A 21266-nucleotide genomic window follows, 5' to 3' on the forward strand; every position below is an offset into this window, starting at 1 on the left:
TATTGATATTTTTTCCTCAAAAAGGAAGAAACAATATGAAAGGATCCTTTAATATTTGACTAGAATTCACCTCTCTATGTTTTTATTTTGCTGTTTAGTACAGATGTACTCATTATTATCAGACTAGAGAGGGTTATGTGTGTGCATGTGCCATATCCTACTGTTTTATTATTCTTAAATGTAGCTATGAATCATGCCACTGTGCGCCACCTTTGAGACCAAACAGACAGCATGCTGGCATCCTGTTCAGATGTTGTGTGCCATCAGGTAAAATCAATACAAAAACATGATACAGAGCAGAATGTGTTGGTCCTCCAGTGAGCATCTGTCATGCCTTGTTTACTGCAGGCCTTCTGTTAGTTTACTGTAGCCTCATCTTAGTCTTAGAAACGCTGTTTGACGTTTAGCTGTCGGCTGCTCTCGGTTCTTCCTCGTGCCTCATCGGTATTCCTGGGCAATCCTCGGCGCGGCGCGCGCCCCCAGTCCAGCAGCAGCAGCAGCAGCAGCGGCGGCACGCGCATCTCAGGACAGAGGATAGGGCATCTGCAGAGCTCGAGACGCTTCTGAGCGGACCTGGAATGACGCCATGAGCTCGCATCGTGTGTGATGGAGGTAATGTTTTGATAGGAACCGCTACCGTAGGCTGATGTGGCGTCGCGCGAGGAGCCCGAACACGACCATGAAGCTGCTGTTTGTGGTGACATTCTTATGGCGCGAGGCGTTGTGCGGATCTCCGAGCGTCCAGATCGGTAGGACTGTCTTTTCTGTCATCGCCCCACCGTTCTCATCTTATACATCTCCTGTTCATTCGTGTGTCCAAATCATTCTCACTGTCCGCTTTTCGCCCCCTCACATCCATCGTCCCCCGTGTCTTCCTCCCACAGAGGTGGGCCTCTCTCTCTTTCTGCCCACCTTGTTCCGCTCTCAGTGAGCATAGGCCTCCTGGCTGTACCGCGGCCGCTGCAGTGTTCTAATTATGTCAACATTTTCATCTTTTATATTTGTGTATGTGCTTGGATGCGCGTGCATCTTCCCATCAGTACAGCGTGCGGTGCGTCTGTGCGCGTACGCATATATGCATGTTTGTTTGTCTTCAAGGCGTTAACTGGCACATGGCAGGTAAATCCCCGAATTATCCAAATCCAGCACCTCACATGTATCTCCTGAGCTCCATGCCGTGTTGGACAGCAAATGCAGGTAGGGGAGAGTGGGGTCAAGTGAGCCAGTGGGTGTTTGACCCATCCGCTGTTTCTAGGCAACTGTGCACATTTTTTTTTGTCACGTGACCATGAATTCAGGAGGCACCCTCATTTCTATATGGCTCTGATGGAGAGAAGCACATAGGATTATTATGTAAGTGTTTATTTACTCTCTCTCTGCGTCTCTCACTCTCTCACACGCACACGGGTCATTGTTTGTTTGTTGAAGTATATTTCCTCCATTTCAGGTGTAGTGACTATTATGTCAAAGCAAAAATAATTCAGGTCTAAAAATGTGTATTTTTCATGTTGGTGATTTGTCAGTGTGTAAAACCACGTGAATCATTTAGCTAAAGATAAGCTTGGATTGTTTGAGTCAGCAGTTTTTCTTCCAAATTGTGGCTATATGGCAAACTGAACCAACTTACCCAATCAATCAATCAATCAATCAATCAATCAATCAGTCAATCAAATCTTATTAATATAGCACCTTTCAAACAAATTGAATGCAATTCAAAGTGCTTTACAGTTTGATTAAAAAAATCGAAGAACAACATATGAAATAAGACAAAATGATTCTTAAAAAAATTCCATACATACAATAAGGCACTGAAGTTAAAGTTAATTTTTTGGAAGTATAAAATGGTATTTCAATAGATTTATTATATGTTAAATACTGTAAAAAAGCTGGCATACCAAGAACCTCTGGGAGAAGAACCATCTGGGGCTCAGCACACTTGTAGAAATAGAGAGAGCAGCCATTGATGGTGGAATATCTATCAGATCAGAGGCTAAAATCTGAAAAACTGACAGGTCAACCCTGCTGAGGTACATCAAAAAAAGGAGGTAAAGGATATGAAAATAATACTGTACAGTGGGCAGGGTCTTCACAGAGGAGGTACCAGGGTGTCCACTAAGTTTGGGTAGGTGTAAAATTTTAAAACCCCTTTGATATAAAGAGCTGGACTGGACAGGTATACTGAATATACAATATACTACATCCTATAAACAAACCGCGTAAATATCAGCTGTGTGCTCCAGATCAGACTGGATGTTAGGCTGGGGCAATATGTATTTCTTCATACTGTCATACCTTCATGGAATTTCTCTGGGGTATGTAGTATATGCAGGTTTCCATTAACCCTCAAATTGCGCAAATTAAAATTTCAAACTAATAGAAATATATAAGTTTCGTAAAAACTCCCATCGTAAAAAAGTGTTTACACCTGCATGAGGTGGTATTTCAGGTGATCCGAAAAAGCCATATTTGGCAAAACTGCAATGGAAGCATTTTTTTTGCATTCAAATACATACAAATATGGGAATAATACAAATTAATGTTTTAAAAAACAACAGCAACTGCATGCAGTGGGCCCATGCAGAACAGCTCCCAGCCCTATATCAAACTCTCCCTCCCCTCTTGTGCTCTCATTCAAACAGATTCAAACATCCAGCCAGCAGCTCAGCAGGAACATTAGTTATGTCCAAACCCCTCAAATCACAAGAGACAAAGGGCATGAGAATTTTTTACAGTTATGAATATTCATAATAAGATCACGTCGGAGGCTCTTTAGGGATTCTCCTAATTTCATCAATACGACACATTCTGAGATGTTTTCTGTGTACTTTTGTCTCATTTTTTTTTTTGCCTAAAGGACAACATAAGTAAAAACTTGGCTCATCTGACCCCATTCTCCACTATATACAGTGACCTCGACATGATGTGTTGAATTGTCTGCCTCATGCTATTACATTAAAATATATGTTTGTAGTCTATATTGCTAGAATTAAATATTCATTTCACATTGAAAGGATTGACACATTTCCATGTCAATTCAACGATTCATTTTGGTGTCAACAATTTGTCATGACCCAAACCAACCAGAATTGATCGTACCATCAAGTATTGTTTGTGTATCCACAACTGTATTCCCCTGTGCCACATGACTCTATTGTTGTCCAAAAACTGTTGATAAGACTAAAAGTCTACAGTCATGGTACACTGTAAAATCTAACAAGTTGATCTTACTTAAAGTAATCTTGAAAACAGATTGCCTTTAAAAAAGGAACGTAATTATAACAATTAGTTTATGTTTATAACTTAGTGTTGAGTTTACTCAACATTTAACTCTATTTACTTAATTTTGTGAAGTTGTTGCAACTTAAAAATGACAAGTGGACTGACTGTGTTCTTTCTAAGTGTTAGCAACTTCAACCAAGTCAGTGTGACTTAAACTTGATCATCACAAAGAGGATTTTGCCAATGATAAAGTCAGGAGATCTGCAAGTTTTGTTTTCTTAACATGTTTAAAAATATATACAAATATTCTGCAGGTTGCAAAGTGATTGACTTGCAACCAGCAGAATACAGATATAAAGCACAGTAAACTGATTTACTGAAGTTGCTTAAACTTAGACAGATCAATTTAATTGAACTTGTCATTTTTAAGTTGCAACAACTTTAAAATTTTGTAAAGTTATAGCTTGCTGCTGGGTTTAATGGTCAGTGGCACTGTTGAGGTGCCACAGAGGAGAATTTCGTGCTTAATGCAAAGACAGTCAGTGCGTATGTTGTGCAACATCGCTGAAGTAGCCAGATCAGTGCAGAGGATGTTTGGTTAAAAGAACATTTACAGAGGAGCTGTGCTTCTCAGATAAGAGGATGAGAAGAGACTGGCAGCAGCAGCAGGACAGTGAGCTGCATTTTGTGAAGCAGGTACTAGACAGTGGTGGAGGAAGTATCCAGATCCTTTAATGCAGTAAAAGTATTAATAATACCACAATGTGAAAATACGCCACTACAGGTAAAATTCCTGCATTCAAAGTTGTACTTAATAGGGGTTGACCAATATTGGATTTTCATGCCCGATACAAATACCGATAGTTAGTAATTAATGAGACTGATAACTGACTGATATGTGGTATGCATCTACGATAAAAATAAAAATACCAATATTTCAGTTTAAATTTTGAATTTGTAATATAACAAAGTCCAACACAAAGCTTTGTTAAAATGCCTTTAGCAAATGTTTAATGAAAATTGAGATTTTAAACATCATATATAGCAAGTTCCCAGTGACTTTTTCCATTACTTTAAGTGAAAATTTAAAGAAAAAAGGGATGAATAAAAATAGTCCTAGTAACCTACTTAATAGACTAAGTAAAAGTAACCTACTTAAAATAAAAGAAGTCAATGTGCAGCAAAATATTTCCTGTCAGTGTTTTTTTAGTACATTTGAAATTTCTGGATACATTTTCCTGCTGCATTAATGTGTCTTTTGCATTTTGCTGCTGTAGATGTTTACAGTTGGACTCATTTGAACTCCTTTATATCCTGTTCAGTTGTGTAATCTGCATCAATACATCATATTGTATAAGATCATCATATATTTGAAGCGTGGCTGTCCTGTGAGAACCACGTATCTCTGAAAAGTCAGAAAAACAGCCTTTTTCAGCTTTGTGACGATGCATTTCTTAGTCCCTCTGCCAATGTTATCACTGACATTCAACATCAACTTATCAGTCTTATTTCTGTCATTTTAAAGAATGTGTTAGGAGTTTTGAAGCCCATTTTTTAATGCAGTACTTGCAGATCATATAAACATTGAGAGTTATTGGTTGCAGCAATCATTCCTTCTGTCCTAAAGTGCCTTGACATTATCTTATCCCTACATTAAGAGATTGTTCTGTATAAAACATATTCTAAAATTTAGTCAAAGCTATTATGAGGTTTCAGCGGTAAAAGTTAAGCAAATTAAGTTGGTGTCTTTATCCTGGTAGTTGTATGTGGGTTATTCTGTCCTCTGGCTGACTTCAGAATTCATTTTTAAACAGAACGAGGACAGACGTTGGTCCTTCTTTTTTTTTTTTTTCAAAAGTGAAGTTACAGCACAAGATGATCTCCCACAGTCTACACAGAAGAAATAATTGCAGTAGGTGGGTTTCCATTAACAATCAAATTCAAATAAAAAAAAAAAAAATCTATTTATTGCAAAAACAGTTCTTATGCTCGCATGAGATGGTATTTCCGGTGATTCCAAAAAGCCAAATGTCACTAAAATGCAATGGAAAAAGCTTTTGGGTTTTAATAGGTCACATAATGCTATGGCTATGCACTTGTCGGTAGGAACTGGCTCCCTCAGGCATGATGCAGCAGGTGCTACAAGAGGTGTTACTGCATTGCATAACTCTTCAAAAGTTGAGCTGATCATCCCAAAGTTTTGAATCCAGAATTCCTCTGTGAAATCATGGACAGAAATCCCTTCTACACGGCCGCTCTCATGTATTAGGGGCTTGCCTTCCCATTATCGCTCGCATAACATGCCTACGTGGCCTTGGATTGGAAATAATAAATGGTATTGCGGTGGCTCCAGTAGAAATAAAGCTGTTAATGTTTTGGAACATCCATCGCCATGTTTCTTGGAATGTTATCACCCAAGGAGAAGTCACATAACATCACTCAGTGGAAACGCAGTCATCTCACAATTGTGTTTTATTGACTTTTGAATATATTGCTGAAGCTTTGGGCAAATGCCATTTTAAACATTTTGCTTTATGCTGAGTATTGCGATACACTATATTATGATATATTGTGATTTACTACCTCTTTTTCAACTGCAAATTGTGTCCTCACATTTCACACATTTCCCCACAGAAAACATCATCAGAATCTGCTTTATTTAATAAGATCATTTTCAGTCAGTTAAAACCCTTTTAGTGATTTTATTACAACAAAATGCATCTAATGGACTGAAAAAGCAATAGATTTTATTATTCGAGTAGGCTACCAAGAGGCAAGGCAAGGCAACTTTATTTGTATAGCACATTTTATACAACAGGGCAATTCAAAGTGTTTTACAGAGCAATAAAATATATAATATAATAAAGGACACAGATGTTTTTATTTACAATAAAATAGAGACAGAGGTAAGATTTAAAAGGTAACGTTAATTACTGAATGATTTAAACATTTAAAAATAAAAATCACCATTAAAAATAGCAAAAGTACAGACAAGAGATGCAAAGATAAAAATATTATTTTAAATGATATAAACTCCAAATTAACTGTATACTTGATATAAAAAATTTGTGTGAGTAAAATCGATACCTTGTGTCCGTGTATCAATACATTATTGTCATGCAAAATATAGCATTACTATACTATATCAATCTCTCACCTGACCCCTAGAAGACGTCTACATGCAAATATTGAGATATGGTCATAACGTGCCCTCCTGGTAACAGGAAATGACATGTTTTATTCTTTGATGTACTGCTCCAGATCCAGACCAGATCCATCTCAGATGAGGTCAGAAAACGCCTCAGACTCTGTTATAAGACTGTATAAGCTAATATGGTAGTTACACAATTGGCCTATTGCCAAGCCCCGCCCTCTAACACCATGAGCCAATCATATTTTTTGCAGCAACACAATACACTTGACATCCTGCTCGTAGAACTCCATGAAATAGTATCAGGAATTTTCTTTGGATATGTCTTTAACACTGACAGATGCCATTTTTAGGCAGCGTGCCAGTTGTTTGTCCCAGTGAGCTAAGGGGGTGGGCATTAGCAATAGGTCAGTTTAAGTTATAATGAAAGTGTGGCATTGTTCATGTTGGCTATCTGCTGGTGCTCACTGACTGTAGGTTAGGGAAGAAGAAGTAAACTGCAGTCAGTGAGCCGTGGCTGTTGAGGACATGGACTGTATATAAAGAGGGATGATGCACCCTCACTCATCCCTGCTATGCTTAAGTGAGGCTGAAATATTTGGGATATGAGCGTTGCCATCCTGTGCTGGAGATGTAATTGAGAGCTGGAGTCTACGCAGTCGTGTTATCCGTGGTGGGAGAGTTCCCGACAAAACACGTCCGACCATTCGCAAGCAGCCCCATTGAAAGTATACATGGGATTGGCTGTCACAGCTGTCAGTCAGGACATTTTTGTAGAACTGAATATCTCATTAAAACCAATCTTATCATAACAGCAGTCACTTGAACAAACATCAGGGTGATGAGAGCTACCTTCAGTGACAGAAACAGAATTTGTTTGGTGTGAACTTGGTGTGAAGTGTGAAGTAGATTGGATGAATGGTTTTCAATCAAGAGAAGCAAAGGACAGACAGTTAACATAGATCTTAGAGAGCCTCAGGGATGTATTTCTTCTTTGGATTTCCAACAGACGAGCTGCATTGCTGTCACCATTCTCTGTTTTATTTATTTTATTCCAGATTGTAACAGTTTACTTTACAAGCACAAGATTAGTTTCACACTGTCTGTTTTAGTTGCATGGAAGAAGAAAACACTGAATTTGGATAAGCTGGTGTATGGTGAGGAAACACACGCTGTAAACTCTGCAGAGAAAGCTGTGGAAGGGAGGATGCAGTGAGCTGAATATCTGAGCTGTGGCTCTGCTCTGTAACCTGAAATGGATTATAATATGACAGCTACTCTTTCAGTCAGAGGTGTGGACTGTGTGGGCGCTCTATGGTTGATTGCATTACTTCACTGCTTGTTTCAAATAGCTTTAAACGTAGCGATGTGAGCATGACTGGATGTGGCTGGATGGAGGAGTGTGTAATGTGCCTGGCTCTACTGATGTTTGGTGAATTACACTCAGTTCTTTCTTTTTATTTGATTTTGTTTGAGGTAAAAATGATTATACTCACCTTTATATTCCACTGGCTTTTTGGCTGAAAGGTGGTTGTACAGTAAAGGGCCGAAAAAGATGGTGGATATATCCCATGTACCGGCGGATACACATACTTTCACTGTCTCTCTCTCTCTTTATTGACCATACACTCGATCTGCATACAATCAGGCAGCAAAACGAAGCATTATAAGCACCGAAGTGTGTGAAGTGTGCCATATTGGCACTGGGTTTTGATACCCAAACCTTGTCTTACTGTAATGTAAACCTATGTGAAGCTTGACGAAAAACTTTATATGCGAATGTGCGACAGTCTTTGAAACGCAGCAGCATGTGATAATAATTGCAGGTCTGTGTGTGTGCATGTTTGTGTGTGTGTGTGTGTGTGTGTTGGTATCATGGTCAGCACTGAATGATACAGTGGGAAGGAAGAGGAGAAATGACAGGGCGTACTGGTCCAGGTGGAAAAAAAAAACGCTCGGTCCTCCTATATCCTCCTATTGATACCATTGTCGAGACTGCCTGACGATCTTTATTGATATCACTAGTGATATTTTTCTATTATTTGGTGGAAAGACGATGCAGCTTTTTACTTTTTATATTTTGATTTAAATATTTGAAAAATTGGCATCAGTAGTCTTAATTATGTATTATAATATGATTAGAGCTCATGATGGGATGTTAAACAGGTTGAAATTCCATCTCTGCTTTCCATTTTATATAGCTGGGAAACAAATTTCTCACCCAAACAAATGTATTATTCAAGTTTCTCACCAAAATCTGAATTTTCTTTTCCTTGATGGTCATTTTACTGAGTCTACCTTGAACACATCACAATGAAACCTTATGGAAACTCGTATATTTAGCTAACTAGCTCTCATTCTAACCAATTTCAACATGGGATTAGTTTTGTTAAGTGATGGGAATTGCTTCCCTAACTGTAGGTTAGGGAAGCAATTAATTGTGCCGGAGCAGCAGCTGATGGAGTTGAAGGAGTTTTTTCAACCCAAGAAGTCGAAAGTTCTGCATTTAGGTTTAATTTGATAATCACTTTTGATGTGCTTGGCTACAGGGGTTGTGCCCCCCCCCCCCCGACCACCAGATTTCTTCTTTGCTCAGTTTAATACCTGTTGGCTGACAATTCAATTGTGTTAAAAAAATGTTTTGGACAACCGATGCATGCGAGCCAGTGATTAGATTTAAATGCATGACTCGAGATGTAATGTTACATCATAGAACCCATGGGACTCAATAGCAGAAAGCGTTCCTCAATAGAACAAGGTTTTCATCACTATCTATACTTGAAATTAATAATAAATATGTTTCAGTATTTTCTCATATCATAGAGAATGTCAGTATTGCAAAAATATCTTGAAATATCATTATATTAGATTAGGTCCATATCGCCCACCCCTGAAATAATTTTTCTACAGTCCCTAACTCTATAGTAAGATTGACAGCAGGCCATGGAAGAAGCAGGAGCCCACATGACGTCCTGACTAAGTTAATGGCCAGTTATTAATAGTGGCCTTGTTTCTGATGACAGAAGCTCAGCGAGCATGTTAACACTTGTCAATCACAGGAGCTAATAATTATGCCTCAGTGCGAGCAGCCACACTTGCCCTCTGTGGCCCCAGCCTCTCTACTCTGTGCCAAAGATCGTGTGTGTGGAAATATGACCTCATTCTGCCATCTCCACCACAAGTGATGCCGCTGAGCTGAGGTAGAATTTTTTAAATTGATATTGATTTTTTTTCTTTCTCTGCAATGCATGACTGAAAAAAAAGAGACTGAGTTGTAAACAGAGTCCCCCTGTGAACACATGCTGGTGCGCTCTCGCTGAACACAATCTGACAGTGTTCACTACGAATGTCTCAGTCAGTGGTTCTCAAATTTAAATTAAAAAAAGAAAAGAGATAATGGTTGTAAAATGGGTTAGACAAATAAATAAGCATCTCTCAAGTAGTGTTTTCAGTGGCTAATCCATCATGGCTGAGTGATCTTGAGGCAGCTCCACACAGTCTCCAGATGCTGTTGCTGCTGCTTCTGGGACGCAGTGGGACTGTGGGTGCAGTCAGGCAGGATCTTTAGGCAGCAAGTGCAGAGTGAACCCCGGAGGCCTGTGATAGTATACTCCAACCTGATAGAGCCAAAGATGCAGCAGCCTCTGTAGGATTCAGTCTTTGCATATATGAGAGCCCTTAATATCCACAATGTACTGTTACATGTACACACATATATAATCAAACTAATATTGAACATACATGTAAAGTGGATTAAGTAGGAAAGGTAAAGAAAAAAGAAAGCAGTAAAGAAAAAATAAAGCTGCAAGCAGCGATTTTGTGGTTCAAGTCAGCACAGACAAGTTGAAAGCTGCTCAAGCTGATCAAGACAGTATGACAGTTTGAGACACAAGCGTTAAAGATGATTAGGTTTTATTCAGACGCTCATTTATTTATGGACAAATCTCTGCTCGGCCAGGCTCTTCCTTGGCAACAATGTTGCTCCATGTTGGTCAGTTGTGGGAATATTTTTGGGACATGCTTTTAACCCTTCAAAACATGAGCATATTTGTTTGTTGTTCTTTTAAAAACATGGGGAAAAAGTAACAAGCAACTTAACAAGACATGCCCCCCCCCCAAAAAAACCCCAAAACAAAACAAAACACAACAAAAAATCAACAAGAAAATGAGCAAAAAATATGTATGAATAAACGAAAATATAAAAAGTAAAAAACAAACCAGAAAATGACCTAAAAAGTGCTGATAATGAAAAAAATTTCAAAAATTTTATTGTAAATTTAGTTTTGTTTTTTGTCTCATTTAAGAAGACTTGCATGGATTTGCTGCTGAAACATGGCATACGCTTAAGTCCAGAAAACGTTGTATGCACAAACAAATCCAGATGTATGAAACTGTGCGCACGCATGAATCCAAGCACATTTCCTTTGTACATCCCAATCAATGTGGAATTGAGCGCACCTATAGGAGTACCAGACTCCTCCCTCTCCACACACCATTTAAATATGCAGATTAATTTAAATAGGCCCTGCACGTAGGATTCCCCTCTCTGCACCATCAGATAACACAAACATAAGTGCGAGTTGGAGACCCTCCTTAAAGTATATTTTATGTGCAAAATTGATTTGAGGTTTCCATTTGTTAATTGTACACACCACTTACATGGATCACATACTATTGTTGTAAATGAACGCAGCAGTGCACGGGGGGAAAGGTGACGCCGATCAAGTCATTTCAAACTTTACGCACGCGTTTAATGACATAATTACTTTACACAAAGAGACAAATAGGTTCTTGTTGGAAAGCTCATAATCAAGTCACTAACTTCAGATGAAAATGCATCCTGTCCATAAATATATTCACCCTGTCAGGGGCGTCGTCAGTCCCACTTTTCCCCCCACTACGATGCCCCTGACCCTGTGATGGTGCTTTTATAGCAATGTGTGTGCAGTTGATAGCTCCGATTACATTAGGAAAACTGGCTCTCACTGCAAAATGTGCTTTAATGTTGGCCTGTTCATCTGCATTGTATGGGAATTTGATATACCTGGCTGACATGCAGATAATTACGTCCTACACACCTGGCATGGCTCGGCTCAGTGTTGACTGGCAGTCCCAATCGGTCGGCCAGCTCTGTCTGAAATGCCCGGTTTGCTAGGAAGCCCAGTGTGGTCAGCACCTGTATGGGCACAGGCAGCATATGGCTCCTTGCCGTGTGCTCCAAGACTGGCCACAGCTCCGTGCACAGTTCCAAGAGGATTGCCCATTAAATCCTCTTGGTCTCTAAGTATGCGGTCTCTTCACACTGCGCCATTTGCAATATCCTCTCATAATGCTAAAGCTGGAATTGATGTTAACATTATTTTCTGCACCGTTTTGCGCATGCTTTTATATCCACTCATCTAACTACAGACAGGTGGACGTGTTTAAAGTTCATCAGTGTGTCTCTGATGTGCACATCAGTCACAGGAGTAATTGTTTTGACATTATTAACGGTTTCCCAGCATCCCCTCTAAGTGTCAGAATAGATAGTGTGCAGAATAGGTCATTAAGCCTGCCTTCTTCATGTGAGCAGAGGGGACATGGGCCAAACTATCTATCTAACTATACATGCATTTTAGGGAATTCTTTTCACCCTGATGTTAATTTTTCCGATAAGTTTGGTTTAATGAGTTACGAAAAATTGCATTTGACATCATGATTGACAGCTGTGTATGCCAATCTGTGTACTGGCAATCAGTAGACGGTTGTTTGGCAGAAACTCGAAAGCGTGGAGACCACTATTGCGCAAACTCTGGCTCCAAATGATGTCACCAGCGCTAGATGGCAGTGGCCATATCTGCCTGAGTTGTGTGGTTAGATAACCAGAATCCAACATCTTCTAGAAGATGCCACTGTCATCTTGATGTAGAATTATGACATTTATTTGTGAAGTATGGTGAACAAAACCCAATGTCTGCAAAGTGTCCTAATGTTTATATCCACACAATGTGAAATTTTAATGTTGTTTAACGTTTCAAATATCGTCAACTCTTTTTTCCAGAAAATAACCGATAAGAATGATCTGACATACTGGACTCTATAGAAGTTAACATGTATGACCAACATGTTCTTATCCCAACGCACCACATGGCGTTGCTCTGTCAGTGACCTTCCACGTGTACTAATGACGTTTTTGGTATCCTTCTCCATCATCTGTTTACGCTGTGGGATGCCGTTACTGTGATGTCAACAAATGCTAATGGTAGGATGACGCAGCACGTCCTGTGGAGCAAAAGAGGCACATGGTTAGGTGTAGAAAAAAAACACGCTCACGCCAAAACTGGAAGTGAACTCCGGTATCCTGCATGAAAGTCAGTTGTTTGTAGGACCCATCCACCTCCCCACCGCCCACCCTATAAGCACCTTCTTATATTATGTCATCACCGGCAGTATTTCAGTCTGTCACCGTCCCTCTGTGCTTCATGTGCATACGCCCAAATCCATCCGGCCACAATTTCAAGTGACACCCCCGTGTGCGTTGCATGTGGACACGCGCAGTGCCGTCCAGCGGCATATAATAACATGGGATCAATTGTTTCTGGCTGGTTTCAGCGTTCTAGTTGGATGTGGAGGGTGGCTTTTGGAATCGTGCTCATATGCTGAAAGTGTTGACAGTACGGGTATTTAGCAAGTTCAGAATGAGAACGGGCTGTATCTTTTTGGCGACTGAATGTGTTCGGTAATTATTTATCCATTTTTCCATTTTTCATCCATTGTTTGTTTGTTTTTGTTCCTCTTTTCAGTCAAAATTCTGCAGTAAAGTGTGTTTTAGGACTACAACTACAGTTATACACAAGTTGGGCATTCCAGAGGTGTTTTCACCGTATCCATCTCTCTTCCAGATGCCACAGGGTGTCAAAATTAACCCTGTGAAACCTGAGTAGATTGCCTGATTTCTTTCAAAAACATGGAAAGAAGGCAATGAAGGCAAAAACAGGGAATGACCAAAAAATTACTTTTTTCTGTTACCTAATTTCAAATACACAATTATCCTAATTATGAATGTAGTTTTCTTGATATTTTCCCTAGTTATTTGATAATGTTCTAATGATTTTCTCCCTCCCTCCCTTTTTTGTCTAAGGTTTAAGTTAAGGCTATTTGCTTGTCACCTTTTCCAAATTATTTTGCAGTTCGAGGAACAATTCATGTCAAGTTGCTGTTTGCAATTTCCCCATGTTTAAACAAAAAAAACAACCAAAAAACATTTTTTTTCAGGTTTCAGAGGTTTAAATGCTTTTAATGATTCAGGTGGCAAAAGAAAGTGAAAGATAACTCTGATCTTACTCATTTATTGTGTACAGTGTAGCAGTATTTATAACGAAAACTGTGTAATCTTCTTCATGTAATAGATATTATAAGAATGTCTTGTCCTACTGACCACGGTCCTGTCTGTGTGTGTGTCGCAGGTGGTTTATTCCCCAGGGGTGCAGATCAGGAGTACAGTGCGTTCAGAGTTGGCATGGTTCAGTTTGGGATGGCAGATTTCAGACTGACTCCACACATAGATAACTTGGAGGTGGCCAACAGCTTCGCCGTCACCAACTGCTGTAAGTATCCCCTTTCTTTCTTTTCTGCAGACAGTCTGATGAACTACAGATGTCATTAATGTGGGAGATAATTCCTGTGTGCTTTAAGTTTCCGAGGCATTAAAAATGTTATCACAAGAACAGAACCCAACCAGCTTGATGTATTTCTAAAAAGGTTTGGCTGATGATTGCTACTTCACATATGGAGGTTTCAAAAACAGGTGCACTTTGGATTCAAGGACAAAAATGACCAAAAAAGGAGGGAGAGGTTCGACTTGTTGTTCCGTTTGTACATGAGTCAAGACCAAAAAATTCCAAGGCAGACCGTTTTACAAAAGTTAAAGGGCCTTTAATAAGTGGGCTTAACACCTTCATGTTTGAACTTACAGTCTTCATCAGGCTGGTGTGCCTTAGAATTTCTTGGGTTTGATTTATTTACAAAAGAAATAAGTCGAACCTCTCCCTTGTTTTTTGGTCGGCTTGCTGTATTTTTGAAGATGCTATCAGTATCAATAATTGATCTGGTGTTATTCAAATTTTTTCTTATGTCAACAAATCTCATGTTGGTCCATCTCGTAATACTCTCTGACTTGACACTCGGCGGGTTTCCGTTACAGATTTGTGCGAGATGACTGTGTTTCCATGATGCAACTTCTCTCACAATGTTATGTGATATATGTACATTTATACGTATATTAGGGCTTTCAAGTTAGTGCATTAATAATGCACAGTAAACACATGCACAATCTGTATTTATGACCCTTGGAAATCTGGAAGCGATACAACAGTAAAGTTGCAAATGGCAGCAGAAACAAACCTCTATGCACAGAAATGGATAAAAAAAAGATACATTTACAGATAAAAAATATGCGAGATAACTATGGACAGTCATGTGATTAATCGCAATTAAATATTTTAATTAATTGACAACCCTAATATATACATATATACACACACACACACACACACACACACACACACACATATATATATATATATATATATATAAATATATATATATATATATATATATATATATGTATGGGGGGGACCCCTAAGGACTGGATTTTGGAGTTTGGCTGGGAACTGGCTGGCAGTCGGATAGAAGCCAAAAGGCTGTTTGGAGGGGAAATTCTGATTGACTGTGTCAGTAGGGAACACCAAAGTTAGCAACAGGCCATTTTAATTCACCAGCTGTTTAAACTAGATAATGATTACTGAACCAGCTGCCCTCAAAAGCTTTAGCAAGCCAGCAATATAGAAAGACGATGCCCACATTCCACCTGCAAAGCCCTGATTGGTTGATTGTCTCTGGCAGCAGACCACCTGACACCTGTGTAAATCCCAGAATGAATAGGAGGTGCAGCCAGTGACTCAGAGGTCTAGAACCATGCATCTGTGTATGTGGCCTGAGTTAATTTAATCAATAAACATGTAGGTCTCAAATCTGGGGGCATCTAGGCGTCACTAGACACATTAGTTTACATCTTACCTTTTTGGTGTTGTGTTTTTAGCTACTGTTGCTGTGTGAGCTCAGCATCACTGGTGCAGTGCTATTTGTTTAAGTATCGGTGTGCACCTAGTGTATGACGCACACGCATAAGTTTTGGCTCGTTTTGAAGGTTATGTAACCACTGTTCCTACAGTGGAAACTTTACATACATTACCTGGGGAGAAGCCGCACTGGGCGTCATGCATCCATGTCTAAAGAGGGTTTCACATGAACTGACTGAACTTGTACACTCAAGGATGATACCCAGCCCTGCCTACTCCCTCAGTCTCTTTGCACACACACACCCACACCCACACCCACACACACCCACACCCACACCCACACACACACACACACACACACACACACACACACACACACACAACTGTACATACAGGCAGCACTGTTGTGGTTGGGAATCAAGTAATTTAACCTACATTTCATGACGATTCTACTTTTTTTCCTCTGTCAGACAGATTTGAGGCTAGACAAAAAAACATTCCCAGCCAAAGCCCCTGAAGCCTGATGTTGACGACGCAGATGCTGCATGCACATGTTTTAAGTGAAATGGGCCCAAGCCACAGACTTGCACGACTTTGTAGCGATTAATTTGTCCAAAAATAATTACTCTCATATTTCTGTTAGTCATCTGTAACTGGGGCAGTGTCAAGTCACGTTTTGAATTCAGTAACTGCGGAGCAAAGGGTAGAAACAATTGGACTCCATGCATGCAGTATACTGCTCCTTCATCAGAGCCTGATGTAATGACAGCCTGAGGCTCAAAGCTCTGCTATTTAAGTACAAAGTATTGTGATAGCGATGAATGCATGCAGTCTTCTTTTTTCTGCTGTCTACACTTTTGTTTTTTACCTTCAAGAAATACATACTGGAAATACCTCATTTATTCCAGCAAGACAAAAATGAAAAATGAATTTCTGCATGTCACAGGCTCAGATTTGCCATACATTCCAACATGATATAACATTTTGTACAGCAGTTACAAAAAATCAGCTTCTAATTATGTACTTTGACTTTTTAACCCTTTAAGACCTGGAGCAACATCGCTTTTCTTGTGCTGCATCCAAGACGCCTTTGACAAGTATTTAAACCATTGAAAATTGTTGCAATTTCTACCAAAAATAAGGCAAGCTACTTGTTTAGAAATGTTCCATAAATTGCGAGAAACTGGTTAATTAGCACAAAAAAAAAAAAAAAAATAGAAATTTTTCTCGTACTCATTTCTGTGGGTTGTTTTTGAAAGAAATTAAGCCAGGTTTCAAAGGGTTAATAAAGCTAGTGACAAGAGACGGCTGTATTTTGGTGTCATTGCATGGTACAGAACAGTTTTACATTGCCGTTTTCCTTGGGGGCAGTGAAGTTAACACCATGACTAAGCTGGTTTGTTATGCTGGTGACTCGACATTCGGCGCAGCAGCAGAATTAGAGAGGCAGAGGGTATGGTGGTGATGCTACATGTGGTGGTAGTACTACATTCTTAGTCACAAAAATAAGTGCTTCTCTTGCAGTCCACCACCCATAATTTGGTCACTTCCTTTGGTGAAGGCACTCTGGTATAAACCTCCTTGTAATCACACAAATGCCTTTTTTCATGTTTTGCTCATTTCCCCGCTTTAATTCTTCATTCTTCAAATAGCAATAAGGCAGAAGAAAGATAAACAAGTGATTCTTACAGGCGTCACACATCCACAAGCTAAAATGTTAGCCTTTAGATTCCTGTCACTGTTTCCAGTCACCTGAAGGCTGCAGGTGGAGGGAGTGCACAGTCAAGCCACAATTACTCACGGCAGATCCACTTGTCAAGCCTCTGTGCTTATGTGATTATTTTATACAGTTTCTGCTGAAGTGTTAATCAGTGTTGGAGACTGACTCTGAACACAGTTCACACTGTCCCATGACAAATTGTAGGTCAATTAAAACATCAATCTCCATGAATAACTCTCTCAAGAAAATCCCACCAATCCTCTCCCGTTGTCGCAGTCAAAGGCCAGCTGTTACTGGTGGTAATAACTGCGTGTTATCAGCCTTGACTCTGGCCCAAAGTGTCTTCTGGAGCTGTAATAGAATATAAGCAGAATGTTTAAAGGGGATGAAAGTCGTGAATGTGATTGGTCAGGATTGTCACAGGGTCTTACACGCCTTCCTACATATATTGTATGATAATGTGCTATTTGTGATCTCACCTTATACCCACCTATGTACCTATATGCCCTCAGCGAGCTGGCCACAGCATATGTGCATTAGCACGCCCCCATGTAGCTCTTTAAAATTGTCAGTTAGTTGGGGTCGACAGATTATCAGCCTGGCCGATTACTGGGCCCGATATTTGGCATTTTGCCTATTATTTGTATCTGTGTTTTATTTTAATGATCGCTGATAAAATTAATAAACGAGAAAGTGTGCTTATTACACAAACCAGGGAAGGCAGTTTGCAATACGTGCAAAGAAAGTGTGGGAGGAACTTTTACTCTTTTTTACTTTTTTTATTCAGTCATTTTTTATTGAAATTTTCACATAACTTTATTTAAAAAAAAAAAAAAAAGTTGCAGGGAAGCTGTATATGATGTTGAAAGTTTCAGTTTTGATTAAACATTAGCTAAAGGCATTTAAACAAAGTTTTACATTGGAGTTTGTTATATTCCAAATTCTTCAAACAAAGGTTTTAACTTTTATAGTAAATTCATATCAGTTCCAAATATTGGTTATCGGTCCCATTAAGTACTAATAATCTGCATCGGTATCAGCCCCGCGAAACCAATATCGATCGACCCCTATTATTTAAGTGCCATCTACCACCACACGTGAATTTAGCCTAGTTTTAATTAAAGACCTAATTCTTAAAAAAATAGTTGAGCACCTGTTTCTTTCAGTTATTCATCTCATAATTTTCTCTAATATGCACTTGCAGTGGATTCTCAGTAATCCTAATTCCTGCTTGGACCACACTATATTGACCCTAAAAGTTGGATAAAGAATTGGTGGGGGCCAGTTGGAGTCGCTGTTGTTTCTGTTGTCAAATGTCAAAAAAGAAATGACATTGGACATTGGACCTGAGTACCAATCTGAAACAAGTAGACCTACATTGTTACTGTGACTGAAAGATATTCTCTAACTGAACATTCATAATCATATTCCAGAATCTGTGCTGTTCCACGTTATTAAAAGAGCAATGAAATATGAAGGATTATTAGCCATGGTTGAGTCATGTTCATATCAGGATGTCAGACCTTATTTATTAAGCAGAGAACATAAATATATGCATTAATACAGTATATAATGCATATGACTGCAATGTCATACTCAGGCAGATGGAACTGGACTTTTTATTTCTAGAGTAAGAACAAGGTCATTGAAGTGGGACGACTAAATATAGCTGCAGACAAAGGACTTTACTGTGTACAGCTTTTAAATAAAAAAGCACCTCCTGACATATCCGCAAATGTTAACCTCTTTTGACAACATATAATAATGCAACATAAGGTAAATGTATGTAGTAAAAATCAAATACAATGTGCTCACTCACAATATGAGTGGTAGAAAGTGGTGCTGAATCCTTAAAATGGATATCAAAACTGTCAAAATAGGACAGCACTTCAATGAAAGTATCTTTTATTGCCATCTATCTATCTATCTATCTATCTGTATATCTATATCTATCTATCTATCTATCTATCTATCTATCTATCTGTATATCTATATCTATCTATCTATCTATCTATCTATCTATATATATATATATATATATATATATATATATATATATATATGTTGGAACTATTTTTATTTATATTTATTTTAGAGTTGGTGAGACTTTGGCAAGTTTGAATAAAATCTTAAAAATGTTGTTTATTAAGACAGGTTGAAAGCAGCTTTCTCATTGTGCAACATCCAGAAAGTGATGACAGGATGTTTTAGATATCAGTGCAAGACCACGTCGCTAATCGTTAATAAAAGATTTCTCATCCCCTGCACTTGACCTTTAAATTTTATTTAGACTACATACCACCAGTAATATTATCACAATCTGCCCTGCAGAGTAATGGAATTTCTGAACTAACGGATGAATGAAATATAGATAGAAATAGAAAATGAATTATTTATTTAGGCTTTCTCTTACATACCTGTCCTCCTCCTGATCTCAGGCAATGATCTTGACAATAATTTCATTTTACAAAATTGAACTAGTCCCAGGCTGTGTTTTAATAGCCTGTCATCGTCCTCTCAAGTTTGCCAGTCCGACTCTACAGATTTAGCCATCTGCTTGTAAAATAATGACGTGGAGTTCCCCATGGTTCCATTCTTGGGCCTCTTCCTTTCAAACCCACAAACTCAGATCATAAAAAAACAAAATTATCCTTCAATAGTTATGCAGATGACACACAAATGTCCTAGGATTTTAGAACATTTGTAAGATTTCAGGACATTTCTAGGATTTTAGGATGTTTTCAGGATTTTAAGATGTTTCTAAGATTTTAGGACTGTTTTTTCAGGATTTTAAAGTGTTTTGGGGATTTTAGGGGGCTTGGCTGGACCTCTGTGGGGTGCGGGGGATCCTCCACTGCCACTTTTTGATAAACAAGCTCTATTGTGATGCTGTTTTATGCACTCTGGCACCTTATGTATACTTAATTACAAAAGAATGTGAATGACTACTTTTATTGTGAATTAGAAAGTGGCCGGGGTATCATTGTTGTAATAGGTATTCAATACTAATATTGATCAACAATAAATGTATAATCTGCATAATCATCAGCTGTATAAAAGCATAAATGTTATTACAGCAGGCTAAATGATTAAAAGGTAATTATTGTGGCAGGGTATTGATAACAAGGACATCCTTCCCTTTTTCACTGTTTAAGATTAAACCAAAATCCTGCTAGCCTACTGTTTCTCAGTTTAATCTGCTCTATTTGTCTCTCACTGTTTAATGGTTTAGTAAAATGTATCTCTTTCTTTCTCCTAGTTTGTTCCCAGTTCTCTCGGGGCGTCTACGCCATTTTCGGCTTCTACGACAAGAAGTCGGTAAACACCATCACGTCCTTCTGTGAGACACTACATGTCTCCTTCATCACGCCGTCTTTCCCAGCAGAAGGAATGAATCAGTTTGTTCTCCAGATGAGGCCGGACATCAAGGGACCGCTCATCTCATTAGTGGAGTACTACAAATGGGAAAAGTTTGCCTATCTATACGACAGTGATAGAGGTAAGAGATATCTCATTGTTAATTATGTAAAGCGTGTGATTTTATCGCACAACTTAGTCGCCATTACAGCATCTCTTCATTATTTTTGTGAAAAAACTAAGACAGGCCTCCAGGCAAATTTTTCCACTGGCGGCACTGATGCCAGTAAAATTTTTAGTTGGTCACATAAGCACATTATTATTTCAAACACTTTGTTTGCATTATTATTTTGTTGTTGTTATTTTTAGTACAGTGAATTTAACCTTCATAGTTTGATAAGGCTTTTAAATTATTTGAATTGGATAAGCAGATTCATATTGGATTCAGCTTTGTTACAGTTTGTATACCCAGTACCTACCTGGTATGCACTGGAAAAAAAAGCAGCAATACTAAAAGGGTTATACCCAGCAAGCAGGATACATTCCTACAACATTGGCTTATGTTACCTACAAGTTGCAATAATGTTTTAAAGGAAACATTTCAATCTAATGTTCAAAGAATTTTTGCCATTTCAAATAACGTTCCTTTAAGGGTAAAAATCAAACTAAGCCGCAACGTTAGAACTGCAGCATTCTGAGGATGTTTTAGTGATGTTTAGATGTGACAGATCATAGAATGTTCCATTTTATAACGTTCCTA

At 38.7% G+C, this 21266-nt stretch overlaps 1 protein-coding gene across 4 annotated transcripts in view; it reads left to right on the top strand.

The window, feature by feature from the left end:
- The first annotated feature begins 490 nt into the window (after positions 1 to 490).
- The window catches only part of LOC121941996 (glutamate receptor 2-like), a 68725-nt gene continuing 47949 nt past the window's right edge, over positions 491 to 21266 (top strand). For all 4 annotated transcript variants that reach the window (XM_042485065.2, XM_042485066.2, XM_042485063.2 and 1 more), the window contains exons 1-3: positions 491 to 749; positions 13816 to 13956; positions 20409 to 20648. In XM_042485065.2, coding sequence (XP_042340999.1) covers positions 647 to 749; positions 13816 to 13956; positions 20409 to 20648 — 484 coding nt within the window. In that variant the 5' untranslated portion in view covers positions 491 to 646. The remainder of the gene's footprint in view (positions 750 to 13815; positions 13957 to 20408; positions 20649 to 21266) is intronic.

Source organism: Plectropomus leopardus, chromosome 3, assembly GCF_026936395.1.
Source record: "Plectropomus leopardus strain MGB_pleo_1.0 chromosome 3, ASM2693639v1, whole genome shotgun sequence".
In the NCBI taxonomy this organism is placed as follows: domain Eukaryota; kingdom Metazoa; phylum Chordata; class Actinopteri; order Perciformes; family Serranidae; genus Plectropomus; species Plectropomus leopardus.